Source organism: Gallinula chloropus, assembly GCF_964237585.1.
Source record: "Gallinula chloropus genome assembly, chromosome: Z".
NCBI classification, from domain to species: Eukaryota; Metazoa; Chordata; class Aves; order Gruiformes; family Rallidae; genus Gallinula; species Gallinula chloropus.
Window position 1 is genome coordinate 21,901,625 of NC_140089.1, and position 22,554 is coordinate 21,924,178.

General features: G+C 38.5%; 1 protein-coding gene across 1 annotated transcript in view; it reads left to right on the top strand.

Moving 5' to 3' along the window:
* Positions 1 to 21,647, top strand: part of PRR16 (proline rich 16) — a gene marked incomplete at both ends in the record, with an annotated part of 110,425 nt that extends 88,778 nt beyond the window's left edge. Inside the window, one exon of the mRNA XM_084278279.1 lies at positions 20,889 to 21,647. Coding sequence (XP_084134405.1) covers positions 20,889 to 21,647 — 759 coding nt within the window. The remainder of the gene's footprint in view (positions 1 to 20,888) is intronic.
* Positions 21,648 to 22,554: the final 907 nt, after the last annotated feature.

The window sequence follows — 22,554 nt, forward strand, 5'->3', positions numbered from 1 at the left end:
ATTCTTATTTTGGATGCTCCAGAGCTGAATGCAGTACTCCAGATGAGGTCTCATGAGAGTGGAGAAGCAGAATGAACTCCCTTAATCAGCTGGTGACAGGGTTTTTTTTATGCAGCTCACGATATGGTTGGGTTTCTGGCCTGCAGGCACACATGGTCAGCTCATGTTGAGCTTCTCTTTAATCAACACACCAAAGTTTTTATCCTCAAGGCTGCTTTCAATCCAATCTCTACCCAGACTGCAGTTGTGCTTGCTATAGTCCCAACCCAACACAGGACTTTGCACTTGGCGTTGTTGAACTTCATGTAGTTCTCATATGCTCACTGCTCAAGCCTGACAAGGTTCCTCTGGACTGTATACCTTCCCTCTAGTGTGTCAACCACTCCACAGTGCTTGGTATTTTTGGTGAAGATCCTGAGGGTGCACTCCAACCTGACTGTCCATATCACTGACAAAGATGTTAAACAATTCTGGTCCCATTACCAACCCCTTGAGGAATACCACTCATCACTGATTTCCACTTGGGCATTGCGCCACTGACCACAACTCTTGAGTGCAACCATCAAACCAATTCCTTATCCACTGAGCAGACCAATTCTCAAATCCATGCCACTCCAATTTATAGGCAAGGACACTGTCAAATGCTTTGTATAAGTCCACGTAGATAATATAAACTATTCTTCCCTTATCCACCATTGTAGAAGGCCACCAAGGTTATCTAGTGCAATTTACCCTTCGTGAAGCCATGTTGGCTGTCATCAGTCACCTCCTTATTTTCCATGTGCCTGAACGCAATTTTCAGGAGTATCTTCTCAATGATCTTGCCAGGCACAGACTGACCAGCTTTTAGTTCCCCGGTTTTCCTTTTTTCCCTTTTTAAAAATAGGGATTATGTGTCCCCTTTTCCAGTCAGTAGGAACTTCAGCAGACTGCCATGACTTTTCAAATATGATGGATAGTGACGTAGCCACTTCATCCACAACTTCCTTCAGGACCTGCAGATGCATCTCATCTGGTCTCATGAACTTGTGTGCATTCAGGTTCCTTAGATGGTCTTGAACCTGGCATTTTCTTGCAGTGGGTGTTTTCTTTTTTTCTCCAGTCTCTGCCTTTGCCTTTTGCAACTTGGGTGCTGTGGATAGAGCATGTGCTGATGAAGACTGAGCCACTGAGTACCTCATTCTTCTTCATATCCTGGCTGATTTGGTTTTGTGTTTCCTTCTAAGGAGGAACCATATCTTCCCTTGTCTTCCTTTTATCACTGACATACCTAGAGAAGCTTTTCTTGTTGCCCTTGATGTCCCTGGCTGCATTTAATACTACCAGAGCTTTAACTCTGCTAATCTGATGCCTGGCTGCTCAATTTCTCTGTATTCCTTCCAGGATACCTGCCTTTGTTTCCAACATTTATAGGCTTCCATTTTGTGTTTGGGCTTGTCCAGCAGCTCCTTGTTCATCCATGCAGATCTCTGGGCGTTTTTGCCTGACTTCCTCTTTGTTGGGATGCATTGTTCCTGAGCTTGGAAGAGGTAACCCTTGAACTGTTTTCCTGGGCTTCTTTTCCCTCCAGAGCTTTGTCCCATCGTAGCCTACCAAGCAGGTCCCTGGAGAGGCCAAAATCCCGTCTCCTGAACTCCCTGGTATTGAGTTTGCTGTGAACCATCCCAGCTGCCCTGAGGATCTTGCACTCCACAGTTTTGCGGTCACTGCAGACAAAGCTGCCCTTGAGCTTCACACCCCCCACCAACCACCTCTTGTTAGTTAGAACAAGGTCTAACATCACAATTCTCCTCATTGGCTTCTTTGTCACTTAGAGAAGGAAGTTATCATCAACTCATTCCAGGAACCTCCTGGATTGCTTGTGTCCTGCTGTCAGGACAGATATCAGGGTGACTGAAGTTCTCCATGAGATCCAGGGCTTGTGAATGTGAGGCTGCTCCTACCTGTCTACAGAGGACCTTATCTTTTCAGTTGTCTTGGTCAAGTATTAGACCCCCACTATAACCCCAATATAATGTCACCTATCCCTGCCTTCCCTGGTATCCTGATCCATAAGTTTTTGGGTGGTCCCTCATCCATCTCCCTGCAGAGCTCTATGCACTCCAGGTGGTCGTTGTCGTATAGGGTGACATGCTTGTCTGTTTGGTGCACCAAGCCAGATGGTAGCAAAGCAGTTGTAGCAGGAGTTTTTAAATCACTATTTCAGAAATTAGGCAGACATGAGTAGTATTTAAATTGTGGCAAGATCTAAGGGTATTGCTATGGGTATACTGGTTAGTTTTTAGGGATGGTTTGATTTTTTCAGAGCTCCCATGGGAACATTTAGTCTTATGTAGCCTAATATGTAATAATGTAATATATTTGCACGTTGCTGTTGAAAATAGGTAATTTCCCAACTACTTAACAATAGCTGGTATGTAAAACATCATTTCCTCGATAAACAGATTAAGTGAATTTTGAGTGGGATTTTTTCAATAAATTTTCAAGGGCATACATCGCAAGGAAATGTTAATAAAAGGCATATTTGAATTTTGAAACATCTACACTGTCGTGGTTTTACCCCGGCTGAGAGCCAAGATCCACGCAGCTGCCTGCTCCTTAAAGGAAAAAGAGCAGGGAAAGAGGGAAGGGGGTGTGTGTGTGGGGGGGTGATTGAGAGGCAAGGGAAGGGAAAAGGAAGGGAAGGGGCAAATAACCCCAAACCCAAGAAACTAAAAGGCCTGTGGGTTGGGATAAGGACAGTTTACTAAGATAACAGAAAGATAAAATATAACAATGCTAACAGGACTTTAAAGCAAAAATATATGAAGCTGTTGATACACAATGCAGTTTCTCACCAAACCCACAACTCAGGCCGTGCCACCCAGAGCCGTCCCGGAACCAGACCGTCCCCCAAGAACCGCGCGTCCCGGAGCCGCCCCTGGCCTTCCTCCTGTCAGCCCCCGATATCCTGGCCAGGACGTAACTGGCGTGGAATACTCTCTTTGGCCAGTTGGGTCACCTGTCCTGGCTTCGCCCCTCCTTTCTCATGAAGAGCTGAGAAAGTCCTTGACTGTCTGACAGCAACTAAAACCATCAGGGTGTTATCAGCACTGCTTTCATTTTAACTCTCAAACACAGCATTCCATCCGCTGCTACAAATGAAGTTAACTCCATCCTGACCAAAAAACCAGGACATACACTCAAAACCTGACTATAAGTGTTTTATTTATCTTGCTTTAGAGAGAACCCATTAGTCAACAAATTTAGCCAACCAGATTAGCTAACAATGTTCTGCTCTGAAATAGCATTGAAGGATCATAGTAAAAAGTAGCACATATATTGCAGCAAGGGTCATGCACAAGAGAAATAAAACTCGTGTTCCAGAGTGTACAGGGGAAATGAATGAGAGGTAAAGAGTAAGGAGAAAAACAGCATCATGTAGTGATGGAGTTCCTTTCTTTAATTAGCACAACAGTTATGTCAATAGCTGAGTTAGAAATTAGAAACCACCGTGTGATCTGAGAGTAGATTTAGATGAGAAATTAGGAAAAATATTCTTCACTATGAGAGTGGTAAGGCAGTGGAAGAGGCTGACCAGAAACGTTGTGGATGCCCCCTCCCTGGCAGTGTTCAAGGCCAGGCTGGATAAGGCTTTGGGCAACCTGGGCTAGTGGAGGGTGACTCTTCCTATGGGAGGGGGGTTAAGACTAGATGGTCTTTTTGAGATCTCTTACAACTCAAACCTTTCTATTTTATTCTATGAAATAGCTATGATCCTTGTTTCTATGTTCAAGTTGTGTTTTTTATATCTCCTGACATTTTTTGTATTACTTCCTGTCAAGAAGGTTGTTGCTGTGTGTCACAGTCAGGGTGCACACAACTAAATCATGAAACAGACACACATGTTACCTAATCATATTTGGTACTTACTACTAATGAGATACCAATAAAGTATGAACTAGTAGTCAGACACAGATGTTACCTAATTATATTTGGTACATACTACTAATGATACACCAATACAGTATTAACAAGTAGTAATGTAAATGTACAAAATTATAGTCCATAAATATAATTTAAATTAAATTTAAATGTTATTTAATTTTAACTTTCCTGATTCCTGAATTCTACTATTTAATGTTATATACAGGCCAAAAGAAACATCTTACCTCCTACCAGGAATATACAACTTACCTTGCTGTGAATAGAGAGCGCTTTCATTTTGAGGAGCCCAATGCATCAGAACTTACACTTCTAACTGAAATAAATATAATTGCTTTGACTAAAAATAATACCCTCTCTTATGCCGTTAAAAAAAAATAAATGTGATTTTTATTTAAAACTTTAAAACAATTTGTAATTCTTTTTTCTTTAGGTATTTCAGGATTGCTTTATTTTTCAAGTACAGATAATATTTTTCACAGTTTGTGGCACATTATTGTGTAAGTTGTGTATATGCTTTACCTTACTATACAATCCTGTTTTATGGGTCTGAACCCCAAGTACCTACATTTGCAGCTTATATTTACTTTTCTAAAAATCTTTTTTCTAAATCTTGACTTCAAAATTCTAGGCCTCAGTATTAAAATATGAATTATAGCTGTAAAGCTTACCTATAGAATTTTGTCTGCCCAGAAATTCAAAGATTTTTCTAATAGCCCAGAAAACAAAATGATTATTTTTTCAGTGCTGTCAGATTCTGTTGTCTACAGGAATAGCAGGTGGGATATCTGGTAAAAAGTCAGTGCACACACCAAAGATCTATTGTAGTTAACATCTTTTCTTTTCACCAGCTGTGTTCTGTTGACTACTAGAACTGCATTTTTATTTGAAATAAAGGAAACCAGGATGACCTCCACAGGACAGCAGCAGAAGCAGGCACTTGATCTGTCTTCCTAGTGGTTCTCTGTGCATCCTGCTAGCAGCACTGGAAAAATTCCACTCTGTACATCTAAGGACCACTTCAACATAATAGGTACAAAACATTTCATTCCTGCTGCCACAAGTACTGCAATTATCAGAAAGGGATTGGGAACTATAAGGACTGGATGTGAGGACTCTTCAAAGTAGATTGGTAACGTGGGTGGCAATCAAAGAAATGATTTAGTACTTGAGGGATTGTGTAATTAATTTAAGCTGAAATTTTGCTGCTTAAATATATATCTATAGAGAGAGAGAGATAAAAGAGAGAGAGAGGAAGAAGTGTTAATGTCCTGTAAATTCCAGAAGACAATGTGGAAGGAAGGACTAGCAAACACAACTGGTTTTTTTCCTCTTCTCTCCATGAGGTTTGGATCAGATTTTTCTCATATTGTCATAACACTATAGAAATAATTATTAATATACATAACTTAAAAATAAATATTCCATAACTTTTTTATCAACACGCTAACTCAGAATTCTTTGTAGGGAAGCCAGAAACCAGAACAAAGCTTCAAAGGCTTCAAAATCAACAATTCATTTCAAGGAGTGAATCATTTTGACTTTATCTTTGCTTGGAAATTAGCAGTAGCTGTGCTGAATCTTGACTGCAGTTCGCTACCCTGCATGACTGAGGCAGGGGGTTGCTCCACCACCTTGCAAACCACTGTGTTTTGCAAATCTTTTTGTAAACAGCTTTATACTCGCTGCATCAATGTAGTCTCCTACTGCACTTTCCTGCTGTAATGCAACTACTCATTTACTGAAGGAAACAGACCTCTTGAATTGCACCTTCAAACATTAACTAATACTTCTGGTAAGTCATAAATCTCTCTTGCATTAAAAATAGCAAAATTAATTAGACACAATGAAACCTATGCCACAGATGCAGAGGCATCTGAACTGAATACACAGGAGAGGCTCTTGACTACAGGCAGTGTCGTAGTACTGAGTACAGCACCGTGTACCTCATGAGGTGGCCAGATTCTCTCTTTAATAGTTCAGTAGTGCTGGGAGTGTAGGTGCGTTGCAGCTTTTTTGCAGATTCCTCAAAAGCACAGAAAAACTTTGTTTTCTCAGGTTGTAAGCTACCTGTAACCAGAAATAGAAACAAAAAAGTAGGTGATAGTCCCAAAACCATCAGTTGATGGTCTTATAAGAGCAACACTTTTTAGTCATTGCTTGGAAGAACATTCACGCTATTGTGTATTTTGGCGTATACAATTGCCTGCTTCAAAAGCACTGGAAATACCTGAGCTATAGATTTTCTGATTATTTTTGTTGTTTTTTTTTGGGTTTTGTTTGGGTTTTTTAATGTTGGGGTAATTAGTAGTAAAAATACTAGGTCTGAAACCAGAAGACTTTCTAAATGTTAAATCTTAAAGATGTTAGATAAGCATTTTATGGCTCAGGAAATAGAGTGCATATCTCATTGCAAATATTAGCTGTAAACTCTGCTCCTTCACCTTTGCTCACCATGCATCCTTCATTTCTGGTATTTGGGTTTTGGTTTTTTTTTTTTTTGGTGGGGGAGGATTTGACAGGAAGGCAGAAAGTTTTCTTCAAGCTCTGAAATAAGTGATTTTGATTAAAATCAGATTAAATTGTAACATAAACAGTCAATCAGTGTAAATGTGCATCATTACGTTATTTACTTTTTTTTTTGTAAACATCTGTCTTGGCAGTGTTCATATTATGGTAATGTGAATTCTGTAATTATTATTAAATAATCTAATTATATTATTTATTTTAAAAAATCTTCAGCTATAGTTTGCTCTCATTACCTGATTGAAATACATAGAAGCTTACAACTGATTTCAAAGCATCAGATTTAGGATCTTCCTAAGCTAATAGAAGTTTTGACTAGGTTATGTTGTTATTAGCTTTCTTCAGATAATTAGCTTCTTGAATCAAAAATGTCATTCAGGCCAAAACCACAGGGGAGTTGAGACTCAATAAATTTTTGTAGCACTGATATGTATAATGTATATAGAAGCAATAATGAGTTAAACTGTTTTATTTGTAAAGTTTCCCTTACGCACTTCTAGCATTTTATTTAAAACTATATGAAAAAAATTATCTATAAATATTGAGATAGAATATTTTGTGACTTTTAATTAAAATCCTTAAATATGTTGTGATGCAGTGTGAGCAGAAGTCATCTAAGTTGAAGAAACTAATAATTAAAAGGCAACCAAGTATTCATTTCAAACCTACGTGGTTCATAGCAATTACTTTCTCTAGTAGCAAGCTTGGATCATCCATTACTTTTATTTATTATTGGTGTAAACTTACTTTGGGTTGTCTCCTGTTATATATTCTACCCAGTACATCCAGATGGAAAAAGTTAAACTGAGTCCTGAGAAGTATTCAATAGGGTCAATATAGCAAGTTTTTTTTTTTTCCCCCTCTCATTCTTGGAACAATGTCTGCAGCACGCTTGTTTCCAGATGTTGCCAGCAGCTCACCGGGAGAGCAAAGGGGCAGAGGCAGCTTACCCATTTTAAGGCCTCTCAGCAGAAGGAGTTACACAACTTCGTAATGATAATCATTATTGTCCATGACATTTTTTTATCCAGGTGGGTAGTTCAGTGTATTGCATAAGAATAAGCTCGCTCTTTCAACAAAACTTTAAGAAAGAGTATATCAGGGGGAAAGAAAAAAAAAAGCTACCACTTAGTGGTTTCTTAGTGTAAAAAGGTTTCACTTCATCTGAAACTTGCTTTGAACTTAGGATTTGTTCAAACTTTTAATTAGAATAAAACTTAATGGATTGTGCAGTTTTGGGTCATGTTTTGAATCTGAAACGATGGGTTAGAAATGTGTCCACTAAGCTAAATCCTCCAGTTCTGTTCAGCTCTGTTGAAATTGTATTTTAATAAGTGTCCAACAGGCTTGGAATTAGTGCTTCCAGATTAATGTAAATTCATTGCACATTTCATTTAGGCTTAAATGTGGCTTTGGAGCTGTAACAGAAATGGTGCTGAAATATTAAAATAAGGAGGATATATAGACTCAGAGCAGTATTTCACTAATAAACCCCTTTCAGTCAGGAAGTCCACCAGCTAAACATGTGATCTCCAAAAAGATACAATGGCTGTTCTTTTGGAATGTCTTTTTTATTTTAGAACAAAAGGATGTTAAATATTTCTTTCTGGAGTCTATTTTAGACTGTCAGAGGAAAAGGGAGGATGCTGTTTAATACTTCTCCTAGTGAGGTGGTTTATGTAAAACTGGAAAAATGTACCTAGTTTTTAAGACTAGTGCAATCACGAAAGAATTGCAGTAGAGTTTATTACCATCTTTTCAGAAAAGTCTTTTGGCTATGTTAAATATCTGAAATTATTTTTTCATAACTGTGATGTTACCAGAACTATAATATGTATCAGGTATAATAACTGTCATTCATATATTTGAAGAGTGTGCATAGGCAACTATTTATGTGATTAGTAGGACATTTTTTCCTAATCCTACAGAGGAACTTTCAGTCTCTGTGGTGACCATCAATAGTTTAGGGATCCACATACTTTAAGGAACTTCAACACAATGTTCACATTTATACTTAAGTGCTTAGACAAATACTTAGCATCCATGTAAATTATGATGTCTGATTGGACAAATCACTATATTTTTAGTCATCATGAACTCAAGTTCATAGGGGTGTTACATAGCGACTAAAATCTCTAACATTTTATAGTACTGCATTCTCAGCTTTATTACAACACTTTTATTCAGAAAACACTAGAACTAATGAGAATACACAAACCAGCAATTCCCTAGTTTTCATCAATGTGCAGCCATTTTCAGTTTTCTTATCTGTTCTGAGAGAGAAAAGAGATAGTAGGCCACAGATTCTAAAATGTTCATCTAGAAAAAGATACTAAATTCAGAAGAGACACCAGTGTTCCACATCTTTGTTATTCTCTGGCCTCTTTATATTAAGCAAAAGTGGTCTCCTGTCAGGGAGTATTACTGAAATGTGTACACAAGGGTTCCACATCAATTCTCCGGAGTTTTTTACAGGAAAGACTTTTACTTGTATTTACATGTGCTTTTAGACACTGAATGCCAATAAGAAATTTATCTTTGAAATGTCATCATTTGTACCAATTAATTAAAAAAATGTTCATGCAGAGTTAGTTGATGCAGTGCATATTTACCATGTCCAGCTTATCAGTGCCCTTGATGTCTCCATGTCTTCATGTCCCTTGATGTCTTCCCCCTTTTTTCGAGGGCAGAATGGTGTCTTTTTGTAGTCATCCATGGCATAGCTACACCTTCCACCTTGCTGTGGGAATGCTTCGGGGTGAATGGTGGAAGCAATGCTCTATTTTGTCTTTAGGGTGGATGGTGGAATATCTCCTGATGTCTTCAGGGAGGATGGCAGAATGCTCCTCTTTTGTCTTTGTTGATATCTCATTGCGTAGTCATTAAGTCCCTGGCATAAGCCACTTGAAGTCTGATGGGTGGAATTCACTCTGTGGTGGTGTTGTAGGGATGAGGTTTTATGGTGATTGAGAGAGAGGAAAGGGGGAGTGTTAGAGAAGAAAGAGGGGGCTACAGTTCTGTCGGCAATCGTTAAGGCATATCTCCAGTAATTTACACATCTTTATCCTTTTAAATGCTTTTTTCATATCTAATAGCGTAAAAATAAAGATCTGCAGCTTTTGTGTTTCCAAATATGTAATTTATTATTTAAAAAATTAAGATAAAAATACAAAATCAAAATAATAATACACTCTCCTTGTAGTCTTACACTACATATTCTCAGATATAGGATGAAGAGTAGATTTCAGTGACCCCCAAAAGAAAATTAGCATTGTTCCATCACTTTCATTAGCTTAAATAGTCACATGGGCTGTATCTACACTATCAAACCTGAACTTGAAAATTTAAAAAAAAAAAGAAAAAAAAGCCACATCAGTATAACAATAAAGATAATATTGCTGATTTCTTGTTAAGTTGCAGTTTTCTTCAGAAGTCATATGGAATTACACTTTTTATATTTATTATGTAGTCCTTGTTCATTTCTCCAGTACATAAAAGCCCTTCTGTCTAGTTGCGAGTCTTTTGTTGATGTTCAGAAGAAGCTGTGCCAGATTCACTTGCTGCTCTTGGAATTTGTTCTTGAACAACTCTCAGTCAACACTGCTGCCTATAGAGATCTGCATTGTACTTGTTATTTTAAATAATGTGGATTGCTTTGCTAGTTTTGGGTTACTGCATCATTATGGTCAAGAGAGGGGAGCAAAGGAAAGGCATGACTGATGACTCAGGGTGAGACTTTTTTGTTTGAGTCTGCATTTCAGTTCGTCTTTCGACCTGGTTAGTAAGCTATGTGTGAAATCATTGCACTGTTACCAGAGTTAAAGTGTCGTCTCCCTGTGTCTCTAGATGTGGCCTAAAACCCTTTACTGATTTAATCTCCTTTACTTTTGTGAAATTAATTATTTTCTTATGTTGCCAAATAGAAGATGATGTATTTCACTGGAAGTGAGAAATTCTGTAAGAATTCTTAAGGAGTGCTTACCAGCTATTTTTCGTTAAAATTATTCTTTCAACTTGCTTTTCTAAAAAGAGAATTTTTTGTTTGTTTATTTTCTCAGGGGTTTTGTTTCTTTAGCATAATATTATCAGGGTTATTTGATGTGACAGGAAGTATAATTGTACTTAAGTTTTTCATGACACATACCTGCCTTCATGTCTCTCAGTGATCTCCAAGCAGTGTCCCTAGCAGACTTCATCCAAAGGGTACACAGAGGAATTATCTGTACATTATGGCTATGTTACATTCTTAAAGGGAACATAGAGAGCAGTTTACTGCCTTTTCTATTCTTTCGTTAGTCCCTCATGGAAAATAAGCCTTTTTCTTTTAAGATTTTGAATATGAGCTTCCCCCTTTCCATTCTCTGAAATGATAAGTGCGGGTTGATGATAACGAGCTTTCATGGCCTTGTTATAGTCTTGAGAATCTGACATATTCTTGACTTTCCATTTATAGGTTTATTTCCATACTATCTTGGTGTTTGGTCTACTTTGACATGTCTAAGAAACGTTTAGTAAGGCCTGTCATTGAAAACTGTGTATTTCTGAATTCATTTATATAGAGGGTAAGGTTGAATCATTTACTGTATAACATAATCCAAAGGGTGATACTAGTTCACAGAAGTTACTAATGTACTCCTTAGGAAAAACTTTCTGGTGGCAGCAACTGCATGTAGGGTTTTAGTACATTCTACGATTCTGTGATATATCCAGTTGGGATATGTGTAAGTTTGCTTAGAATACTGTTGGCCTTTCACGTACTTAAATATGGGCAGATCTTGCATTGCAAGTCCTGCAGGGTCAGTCACTGAGCTGTCTGAGATGCTGCTCTAAGAGTTGTGTCCTGAAAGCTGAACTGGAAGTATGTATTAAATCAAATAGGAGATTCATCCCTATGCTAGAATATCTTAGAATTAACAGACATGATTATTTATTAATACAGCTTCAGACATGAAGATGCTGCTAGATGTACTATAAAACTTTTATTATAACTTATTAGTGGTGGAACGACTGCTGAGTGTAACCAGATATTTGAGTCTTTATTTCCTTGTTTAAGGTTATTACATTTTGTTTACAGACATTCATCATATATTTGATTTAAAATAAATAAATGAACGAACAAATGAATGAATGAATAAATAAAAATTCGAAGTCTGAGAGGGCTTGTGTAGCTGTGATTATACAAAACAGCTGCAGTTTATGTATTGTGCCACTCCAAGAAGCACAAAATGCTTCTCTGATTTCTCTCAAACAGAAAGAGGAGTAGGTGACATATCCATACGATGAAGGTGGGGAAAATGCAGGCTACTGTTGATACTGAAAGCTTTTACAGTTGCAAGCAGAAATAAGCATGCTCATGGTAGATAAATATGTCAAGATTTACTTAATCCAAAATCTGTTAAGGGAGTCCCCCAGTTAGAAATTGAGATTGGCATGAGACTCTACAGAAATACTTTTGTGTGTCTTTTCTACTCTTGTGTTCTTGTCTGAGCATGTCATTTTTGTAGTTTCTCTGAGCAGACCACTTGTCTATTCTAGTACAGCTATTCTTTTGGTTTCTTTTTGCAATTTTTTACTTGTACAACTTTATAAACATGTTCCTAGCCTAAATGTTGTTCCGTTTCTCCTTGACCTGGAAGCTGTGTTCAGTGGGGATGGTGGGGAAGAGGATGGGGTTGCAGTGTACAGAAGTTAGCTGTGGCAAATACGGAAGATATGACCACGGATGACTGTAGCTGAAATACAAGCACCTGAGAACAAGATCTTATTCTGACATGATGCAATTTAAACTGAAAAGGGAAATACTGGCACTCTCATTGTTAATGGGAACCTCCCTTTACTCGTTGTTACCTCTGCGGGGGATTCAGGATTTACAGGCAAAGACTTGGTGGGAAAAAAAGTTTTGTATGTGTCCTTAGCTATACTGGAAGTGGGGTATTTTGTCAACAAAGGACTAGTAACTCTATAGGAAATAATGAACTAAGATGACAGGAGGGTAAATAGTGTGACAGCTTGTTTTAAAGGTTCCTATAGTAATTATAGCAAATGAACAATTTCTTGTAGGATTAGAGACGCAATCATAAGATATTAGACCTACATACATAGCATGTTTGCAGGTTCCTTACTTGAAGGCAAGAATAGCCTCTGTGATAGAGCTGATCGCTGTTTTACTGTAAATTACATGTTTCTCCTGCCTTGTCATGTGGTTTTGCATGAAGAGTGCAAAATTTATCCATGTCAAGCTTTGCAAGTTTCTGCTTCAAAAATAATGAAATTAAGACCTTTTGGTTGCAGTTATTTACAATTAAAGATTACCACCTGATTTTGTTTGATTGAAAATAAAGATCAGTATCTGCTTGTAACTGCTCATTTTCTAGAAAACTTCCAGGAAACTGTTAAATCAAATCTCATAGCTGCACACTGCAGTAGTGTAGCACTAAACACTGATATGGGGATCGTAACTATTCCATATCAGAAGTAGTATCACAGTGAGGCACCCTTTCCATTTTGCTTATGCAACTTTTTAATGAATTATTAGCCTATACAGAAGCAAATGATTTTAAAAAAAAGAAATCTTACTCATAAATCCACATGAAACTTTGAAGAACATGTAACAGTGAAAATAACTGGATATCTTTGGAAAAAATATACTTTTGAAGTTCTTTTTCTCTGAACTTAATCAGTCTTTAAAAGTATATTGCTTTTCTTCCTGAACAGCAATTTGTTTCTTTATTCAAAAGTTGGAAAAAAACCACAATTTTCTGTGGTGGATTGAGCACAGTGCCTTTAAAAAGCAGGAAAAGCAAACCTGCTGAAACATTTATTGAAGTAGATTAAAAACCTCTCAGTAGATTACATACACATGTGGATGTGTATCACATAATTACACAAAGAGAAGCATGGCAAAATGTGTTTGTAACTAATTGTAGATGTTCTTTTCAGAGTTTAGGGATATAATAAAGATGTAAAAGAACTTACTTTCTGTGTCATGGTTTAGTCTCTTTATTGCCAAGTTAGAATCTTAAAATGATATCCTGGTGTTCAGTAAGAAATAGAGAGTTTTGTTCTAATCAGGCTACAAAAATGCCAAATGTTGTATATTAGGCCATCTTAGGCTGCTTTTAATAATCAGAATGTGGTTTCTCTGACAACATTCTCAGTTACTTTAAACAAGAACTGGAGTCGGATTGCCTAGGAAAAGCAATAGTTTATGTTAGCTCTGTTTTTAAGTATTTTAAAGTAAGAGTTTGATAACACTGAGGGATGGGTATTATTGTAGGATATCTTAGCAACTTCAGTGTCTTTTTCATTTTTTTCATTTTCTTTTTATTGCGGATGTGTAGTTTTTTAATGTCTTTTTCACATCCATCCTTCGATAGACCTTTCTCCATACACTGGTGGTTGCAGCACAGAGTTTCTGAGTCTATATGCTCATTGGTAAGGTTTTTGGTTTTTTCAATAGTATATAATTTAACCTTACCTCTATCTGCAAAAAGGAGCTTTACATTTTGTCTAACAGTTTGACATGCTGTACACTCACAGATAGAGACAAGAGGGAAGAAAGTTGTCTCTGAACAGTAGTCGGTTTACTTACAGTTCTATCTTACAAGTAACAAACAAATCATATTCATATTTAATCTTAGTATAGTGGGAATAAAAACTCATGCAGTGTTACTATAGATCTTACGTATTGTATGTGTTTACAAGTTATATGAATAAACTTCTGCATGCAGTCTTTATCACAAATGTGTCCAGAACTTTAGCCATTAACTCAAAAGCTTTGTCAGCTCCTTCTGAGATGTACTGTTACATGGCTGCCTTTTCTTTCCTTGCTCTCTTTACACTATTCTGTGATTCTCAGGAATCACATGTACACCATCCATCCACTGATTCACTTTTGCTACTTCAACATCAATGCTGTATTTCTCAAGTGTATCCAGCATGCAAAGACTTTTGCACTCCCATCTTAAAATCTAGTGATCTTTACTCATTGCCTGCTCTTAGAAAGTATGACCTGGCAAATTGTCAGCATAAAGCAATCCTTAGTTATTTCATATTTGGTTTTCTTCCAGATTATTGTTCATCAACTCCTGCACAGGTACTTCATTTCATACGTGTAATCTCTGGAGTGTAGAGTTTTCATTTCCACATGTTCTCTTTGATGAACTTCAAACTATTTTTTGTTGTTGTTATGATTTAATTTTTACCTCTTTAGCATACATACCTCCTTAAACATAGCATATATTTAGCAGAAAATTTAACATTAAGATTATATAACTTAAGTACAAATTTCAGATTTACCCCAGATCTACAATTTTATTTTTGGCTTCATTGAATTTTATTTTCATCTTTTAGTTTTCTTAGTCTAATCAAAACCTGTAAGTTCCTGAAGCAGAGAGGTTTTGCTTGTCTGTGATGACATGGTCTAAAGATTTGGATTTGCTAGTATGAGGAAAGTATCCCTGATTACTTCCTACTGTCTCTTCAATTACATATTTCTACACTTTTCTAGTATTCACAGAATCACAGAATCATAGGGATTGGAAGGGACCTCAGGAGATCATCAGGTCCAACCCCCCTGCCAAAGCAGCTCCCCAGCTCATATTGCACAGATAGGTGTCCAGATGGGTCTTGAATTTCATCTCCAGAGAAGAAGACTCCACCACCTCCCTGGGCAGCCTATTCCAGGGCTCTGTCGCCCTCACTGGGGAAAAAGTTCTTCTGTTGGTGCGGAACTTCCTGTGCTCCAACTTGCAGCCATTGCCCCTTGTCCTGTCTCCACAGACCACTGAAAAGGGGCTGGCCATTTCCCCCTGCATCCCATACTTAAGATATTTATAAATTTTAATAAGGTACCCCCTTAGTCTTCTTTTCTCCAGGCTGAACAGTCCCAGCTCACTCAGCCATTCCTCATAGGGGAGATGCTCCAGGCCCTTAATCATATTTGTAGCCCTTCTCTGAACTCTTTCCAAGACATTCCTGTCTTTTTTATACCAAGGAGCCCAGAACTGGACACAATATTCCAGGTGGGGCCTGACCAGGCCAGAGTAGAGGGGGAGGATCACCTCCTTCGACCTGCTGGCCACACTCCTCCTGATGCACCCCAGGATCCCATTGGCTCTCTTAGCCACCAGGGCACACTGCTGGCTCATGGCCAACATGTCATCTACCAGGACCCCCACGTCCTTCTCCTCAGAGCTCTTCTCCAGCAGGTCATCCCCCAGCCTGTACTGATACAAACGGTTATTCCTTCCCAGGTGCAAAACTCTACACTTGCTTTTGTTGAACCTCATCTGGTTTCTCCCTGCCCAGCTCTCCAGCCTGTCCAGGTCTCTCTGGATGGCAGCGCAGTGTTCCTGCCTGTCAGCCATCCCTCCCAGCTTTGTATCATCAGTGTACTTGCTGAGGGTGGATGCTATTCCCTCATCAAGGTCGTCAATGAAGATATTAAACAGGACTGGACCCAACACTGAGCCTGGGGAACACCACTAGTCACAGGTCTCCAACCAGACTCTGCCCCACTGATTACCACCCTCTGAGTTCAGTCCGACAGCCAGTTCTCAACCCAGCTCACTGTCCACTCATCTATCCCATGCTCTCTCAGCTTTGCTATCAGGATGTTATGGGAGACAGTATCAAAAGCCTTGCTGAAGTCAAGGTAGATGACATGCACTGCACTTCCTCCATCTACCCAGCTGGTGATGACATCATAGAAGGCTACAAGACTGGTCAAGCACGATTTCCCCTTGGTGAATCCATGCTGACTACTCCTCATAGCCTTCTTCAAATTATTAGTTAGATAACTTAACAAAGCCTTTTAAAACAGTGGTTAAAAAAGTTTAAAATATTATTTAAAAGTATTAAAAGTGCATGGGCAAGCAAGATCTCAACAGCAATAGTATTCAACTGTTTTAGCAAATATCTGTGACCTTTGTATAGTAATACAACAACAATATTTTTTTTTTCCTTGAAGCTGTTCTTGTAGCTAGGTACAAGGAACCAAAATCTCCACACATATTTCTAAGGATAAAATGGTGTAATAGGCACAGATTTGACTTGTAGAAGGATTTAGAATTCAGGATAAGTATTTGGGTCTGTGCATATGTTGGACTTAGATTAATTTCTTGGAGTCAGCTAGAGAAATCTGACTCCATTTCCACTTCATCCCCTAACACAGTTGTGGAGTAAAAGCCCACAAAAGGGGTAGGCATGAGCTGATGCATGGTTCACTCAGGAGTGTCACACCAGCTCCTACAAAGCTTGAAGCCTCAGGATATTACTGTTGGGGGAAAAGTGGGCATCTCTGCAGAGCTCAAATCTTGTTAATGGCTAAGGAGCTCCTCGGGCGATAAAAAGGATGCTTGTTCATATGAATCAAGTATTGTGTTATCTCAGGACTGAAAAGCAGACAGATTCTGCACAACCAGAGCAGCCTTTTGTTTCTAAATATTTTCTCTCCCTTAGAAAGCAGTATGAAATGGAGGGTTTTTTTTTTTCAACTCACTTCGCCCCCACCCCATCTTATTTGAATTTCCTTCTAGAACAAAAAAACCCCAAACAAACAGCCCACCCCATCCCACCCCACCCCCCAAAAAAACTCTCCACAAAACAGACTAAAAAAACACAATCAAAAGAAAATAGCAGGAAATAATCTCAACTTATGGTATAAATCTGGACAGGTAATCTGTGTTGTAATGTCAGAACCATTTCATGCTGGTTTTATGTTTTTAAAATGGTGAGGTGACAAAAAAAATTCCAGTGTGTACTACACATTTGTCCAGAGGGCAAGAGATAAACTCTAGTCATTCAAATTCAAGGACAGTGCATAACAGACTTTGCTGTTACTCTTGAGAAAATTTGTGCAGTCAGAAGGATAGTTTGAATGGATGCAAATTTCTCCTATCATCAGGGTCTGCCATTTTATGACACATATGTGCTGCATAATTGTAGCTATATCCTCAGAGCACCAGTGGAAAATCACCTTGAATGTATCTATCAGAAAATAATAAACACTAGGTTTTGTTTGTCTAGAATTATACTTTGTGGTTGTACATTTGTTTTCTACAGTGTGGAACAGAGATGATCTTTGTTTCACATGAGGCCTAAAGCAACAAAGCCATCATTTGCTTCTGTTTCTTCTGCAGAAAATAATGCATGATTAGAATTTTGTATGTGTCTTAAAAAAAAAAAAGCATTTTTGTTATTATATTTTCTCCTTTTTTGGTAATTAGATATTGGAAATTGTGAATAAATTTTATTAAACAAGGAAGATTTCATATATTACTTGAATAATCTCCATTAGATTTATCCATAGCTAATTATGCAATAACCAAATCAGTAATCCATGGATGTCCTTTTCCTCACATGTTTGATGAGGTTTTCTAAGATCCTGTATGACTAAAGGTACCCTTTTGGTGGGCTATCATGGTAGAAAATAGAGGAAAAGAAAAATTAGTATTTTCTTGGCATTTTAATATAGTTCTTATTAAGAAATATGAAGCAACAAATATTGCCATTACGTAACACGGTAGTATAGGCCAATATACTGTCACGTGTAAAAGCTACCCAGCACCTCTGTATTGAGCATTGTTACGGACATGCTTTTCCCTTCTCTCTTGCCTGCAGCACTTTCATGTCTCTTTTTATAACTTCTGTGCTAGTTTTGCCTGAAATAGAGTTAATTTTCTTAATAGTTTTGGTGTGGGTTATGTCTTGGATTTGTGCTGGAACAGTGTTGAATACACGGGGATGGTTTTGTTGCTGCTGAGCAGTGATGACACAGAGCCAAGGCCTTTCTGCTTCTCACCCTACCCCACCAGCGGAATCGCTGGGTGTGCAGAAGGACATGGGAGGGGACATGGCCAGGACAGCTGACCCCAGCTGACTCAGACCATGTGGTGCCATGCTCAGCTTGTAAGGGCCTGGAGGAGAAAGATAAAGGAGACGCATGTTCATAGTGATAGTGTTTGTCTTCCCAAATCACTGTTAGGCATGATGAGGCCCTGCTGTCCTGGGGATGGCTGAACACCTGCCTGCCCACAGGAAGTGGGGAATGAATCCCTTATCTTGCTTTGCTTGCGTGCATGGCTCTTGCTTTACCTGCTAAACTGTATTTATCTCAACCCATGAGTTTTCTTACTTTTACTCATCTGATTCTCTCTCCCATCCTGCTGAGGCTGGGAGGGTGAGAGAGGGGCTGTGTGGGGTTTAGCTTCCAGGTGGGGTTAAGCCATGACAGTGTTCTTGTCAAGGAGATTCTTTGGTTTATGTTACATCAATCTGTTCTGTAGCTTTTGTACTTTATGAAAGGATTATATACTGCATTCCAAGACAGTATTCAGTACTATATTTAGGTGTATGTAAGCAGACCCTAATATTTTCACAAATCCATACTAAACTTGCAGAGGAGTGCTTGAAGTTCAGGCTTAGTGCCCAGAACATGACTGTCTTTTCCTTGTTTCTTTAGTTTCACTGTTTCATTTTGAGAAGTTGTCTCTGCATTGTTTAGCATATGTAAATTGAGGTGAAGATGTGAGTTCTTTCTTTTGTAAGCTGTCTTTCTTGCTGTGAATTTTGCTTTGTCTTAGTATAGATGTTGTTTAACTGCCTTTATTCTGAAATTTCCAAGGGCAGTTACATGCTGTACACTGGAAGAGATGCTTGGGATCTGACCGTTACTACTGTTGTTCAACTGTTAATTTTAGACTAGTATTTTAAATCCTTATTATTTGGGGAAATTAATCTCTGTCTTTTAAGGGAATAATTTTTCTTTTGCTGGAGAAAAATCAAAATGCTAAAATTAAAACTGAAATGCAACATGGTATTGGGCTCTAAATGAGCAGTTGTTTCAGTCTGGGTAAAAAAAGGTATGTTTTTCAAAGTGTCTGAAAGTTCTGGTTTTGAATCATGGTTATCTGCATGTTTGCTGTTTTTCAGAGAAGGAAAGCATTGAACTGAATTGTTGCATATGAATTTTTATGAATTTATATTAAACTACTTTAGCTGCAGTATGAGCAGTGGAAGCTAAAAAGCTCTTTCATTCTATTGTGGTTTTGTTTTCATTGTTTACTGTTTACCACTGGGCACATAAGTGAGTTACTAGTTTGACTGAATAAAGAGTCAGTGCCTTCAGTAATGACTTTCACTTTTTTTGCAGTTACCATATGGCTTGTGCTCCTCAAAAATAGACTTACTTTGAAATCAATAATATGAAAGCAGGAAGTTAAAATTAAAGTCTCCAAAGGGTGAGAAGGATTGATTCAGTGGTGCAACTGGAGGCATCTGATTTCAGTTCTAATATACTTGGATCCCCCCTCCAGAACACCACAGATCTCAGTAAGGACCCAAAGCAAGGGCACAAGCTTTTTGGTCATCCACAAAAGTTAGCTACAGACATTTCAGTTACAGACTACTTTATGTGTATCCTATGAAGATGTAAAGAATAAAGATCAGTTTTTAAACACATTTATTTCCAGTGGGGTGTGTTGTAGTTATCTGTAGATTATAACTACAGTTATTCAACTATTTACTGCTTCAAGTGCAACTTTAAGGAAGTGCTTTTAATTGTATGACAAATGTTCACTACCTTGTAAAGACACCATCAGTTTCCATGTCCTATAAAAAATTGACTAGGTAAGGGAATCTGAAAGACTAGACAAATTCTAACATAGTAGAAGTTACCATCAGAAATACGGAAGGTAGAGGAAATCCTGGAATAAGATCCATGAGTTAATAAATGCTTGTAGCTTTGGAAACCAAGCTACTTTTCCTCTTTTGTTTTTGCAGCAAATGCTATTTCAGGATGGTATCAGAGGATCTGAGATCAAGGAAAATATTCATAAAGGGAAACAATAAAGTCTAATACATGAGGGAATTTGCTTCTCAGTACCTTATCTATGTTAAAAAAATTTCAAGAAAGATTGTACCAAACTTAACAATTGCAGGTGTCTAATATCACCTCTACAGAGATGCATGTTTAAATCTAGACTGTATAAAAGGTCAGAGCTAAAAGATACTCTGCAGAAGATTTGGATTCAGAAGCTGCCATGTAGAAGCTAAAGTTAAATAATTCAGTCTCCTCCTGCACTGGAAGGCAAAGCATAATATTGAAGGATTACAGTTCGCTTGCAGTAATATTGCCAAATAAACCCTAGAGAGAAAGAAATGGAATTTCATTCCAGAGTCTTTGAAGTTATATTTCTCTTGTACTCAGGTGATGAGCTAGCAAACTAGCACTCTCTAATATTAATAGTATTATTAATATTATTAATGTTATTCGTATTATTAGTGTTATTTTATTGCAAGAAAAAAGAAATAATGGTAAAACAATTTTGGATGCTTCAGTTCTGAGAAGGACAAAGCTGGTAGTGGGCAGTGCTATTTTTTCTGTGCATTCACTGGGACAAGCTTTGCTCACCATTTTCACTCTGGCTGTTGTGCAGGTGGTTGACCAGATTGACACACTGACGTCTGACCTGCAGCTGGAGGATGAGATGACAGACAGTTCCAAAACAGACACGCTCAACAGCAGCTCCAGCAGCACAACAGCTTCCAGCTTGGAAAAAGTCAAGGTGCGGGGCAGTGCACCACTCATAAAGCCACCCGCGCACCCCTCTGCTATCCTCACCGTGCTGCGGAAGCCGAATCCGCCCCCGCCTCCACCACGACTGACGCCTGTCAAGTGTGATGAGCCTCCGAGGCTGTCTCCTTCAGCCAACCCTGTTAAGACTAATGGTACCCTCCTGCGAAATGGGGGCTTGCCAGTTGGCCCCAACCGCATCCCAAATGGAGATGTATGCTGCCTACCGAACAGTAATTTGGAGAAAGTTGCAATGCAGCCTCTGATGCACAGACCTGAGAAAGAGCGGTGCCCTCAGCCAGGAGCAAGGGAACGGGTGCGGTTTAGTGAAAAAGTGCAGTACCATGGCTATTGCCCTGACTGTGATGTTCGGTATAACATTAAAAACAGGGAGGTGCACTTGCACAGTGAGCCCGCCCGTGTTATGGGAAAGCTGCCACACCAGTGCCCTCCTCTGCCACCTCCGCCACCTCCACTCCCTCCATTTCCGCTGGAAAATGGAGGGTTGGGGATTAGTCCCAGTAATAGCTTTCCTCCTCCGAGACCTGTGACTGTGCCTCCACAAACTGCACCAAAACCCCAGAAGACCATCCTGAGGAAATCAACCACTACAACAGTGTGATGTATGCCACTTGAAACAATTCTTTCTTTTTTCCTATATATAAACATAAATAGGTAATGAGCACTTTCTACTTGAGCAATAAAAAGACCCAATGTATTACTCCCCGTATCGAGTGAAGTGGCATAAAAATCACATGGTAAGTACAAAGAGGGATGCGTGTGGATCTTATGTCTTCTCACTAGAGTGCTGATTCCCGAGAGATTTTGGTCTGTCTGACAGAAGGGAATAACCATTGCACCTGGGTTCTGGGAAACTTCCTGTTTGTGGAGTGCCAGATAACTGCTTTTGACTGAATTGTAGAAAATCCATTTTTCTCTGCTTGATTGCTTGAGCAAAGGCATTGTGTGTGGAGTGTTGCAATAGGAGGTAATCATTTGACTTTCAGGCAGCTTGAGCTTTGGTAGGGAAGTCGGAAGAAATCAAAAGGTATGTTACATGGCTTTGGAAAGCTAAATTAACTTGTTTTGTTTCTCACTTGCTCAGTGTGCTTCAGCTAAGGTGAAGTACAGAGTTTTCAAATGAGCAGGGATACTTGATTCAGTTTCCCCCTATTTTCTCTGCTTCATCTCCAAAACTAGTAATATGTTATCTCATGAGTGATGTTGGTAGATTAAGACAACAAAACACAGTCCTGCATTTTTCAGAAAGCTTTTGTCTGGAGCAAATCTCATTTTGAAGGCAAAGAAAATTTTGCCTAAGGCCTTCAGGGACATCCACTTAATTCATGTAAAGAGCTTTGAAGTTGAAAATCTCTGTGCAATTATGAAGCATTAACATGCAAAACAAGAGATTTTACATGTTATCACATTTTGATGGTGAAACCAATTAATAGTTTTATGAGTTGAAAAAAAAGTCCCGAGTCTTTTTCCATTATTTTATGAAAGAACATTCTTTTACTCTCACAAAG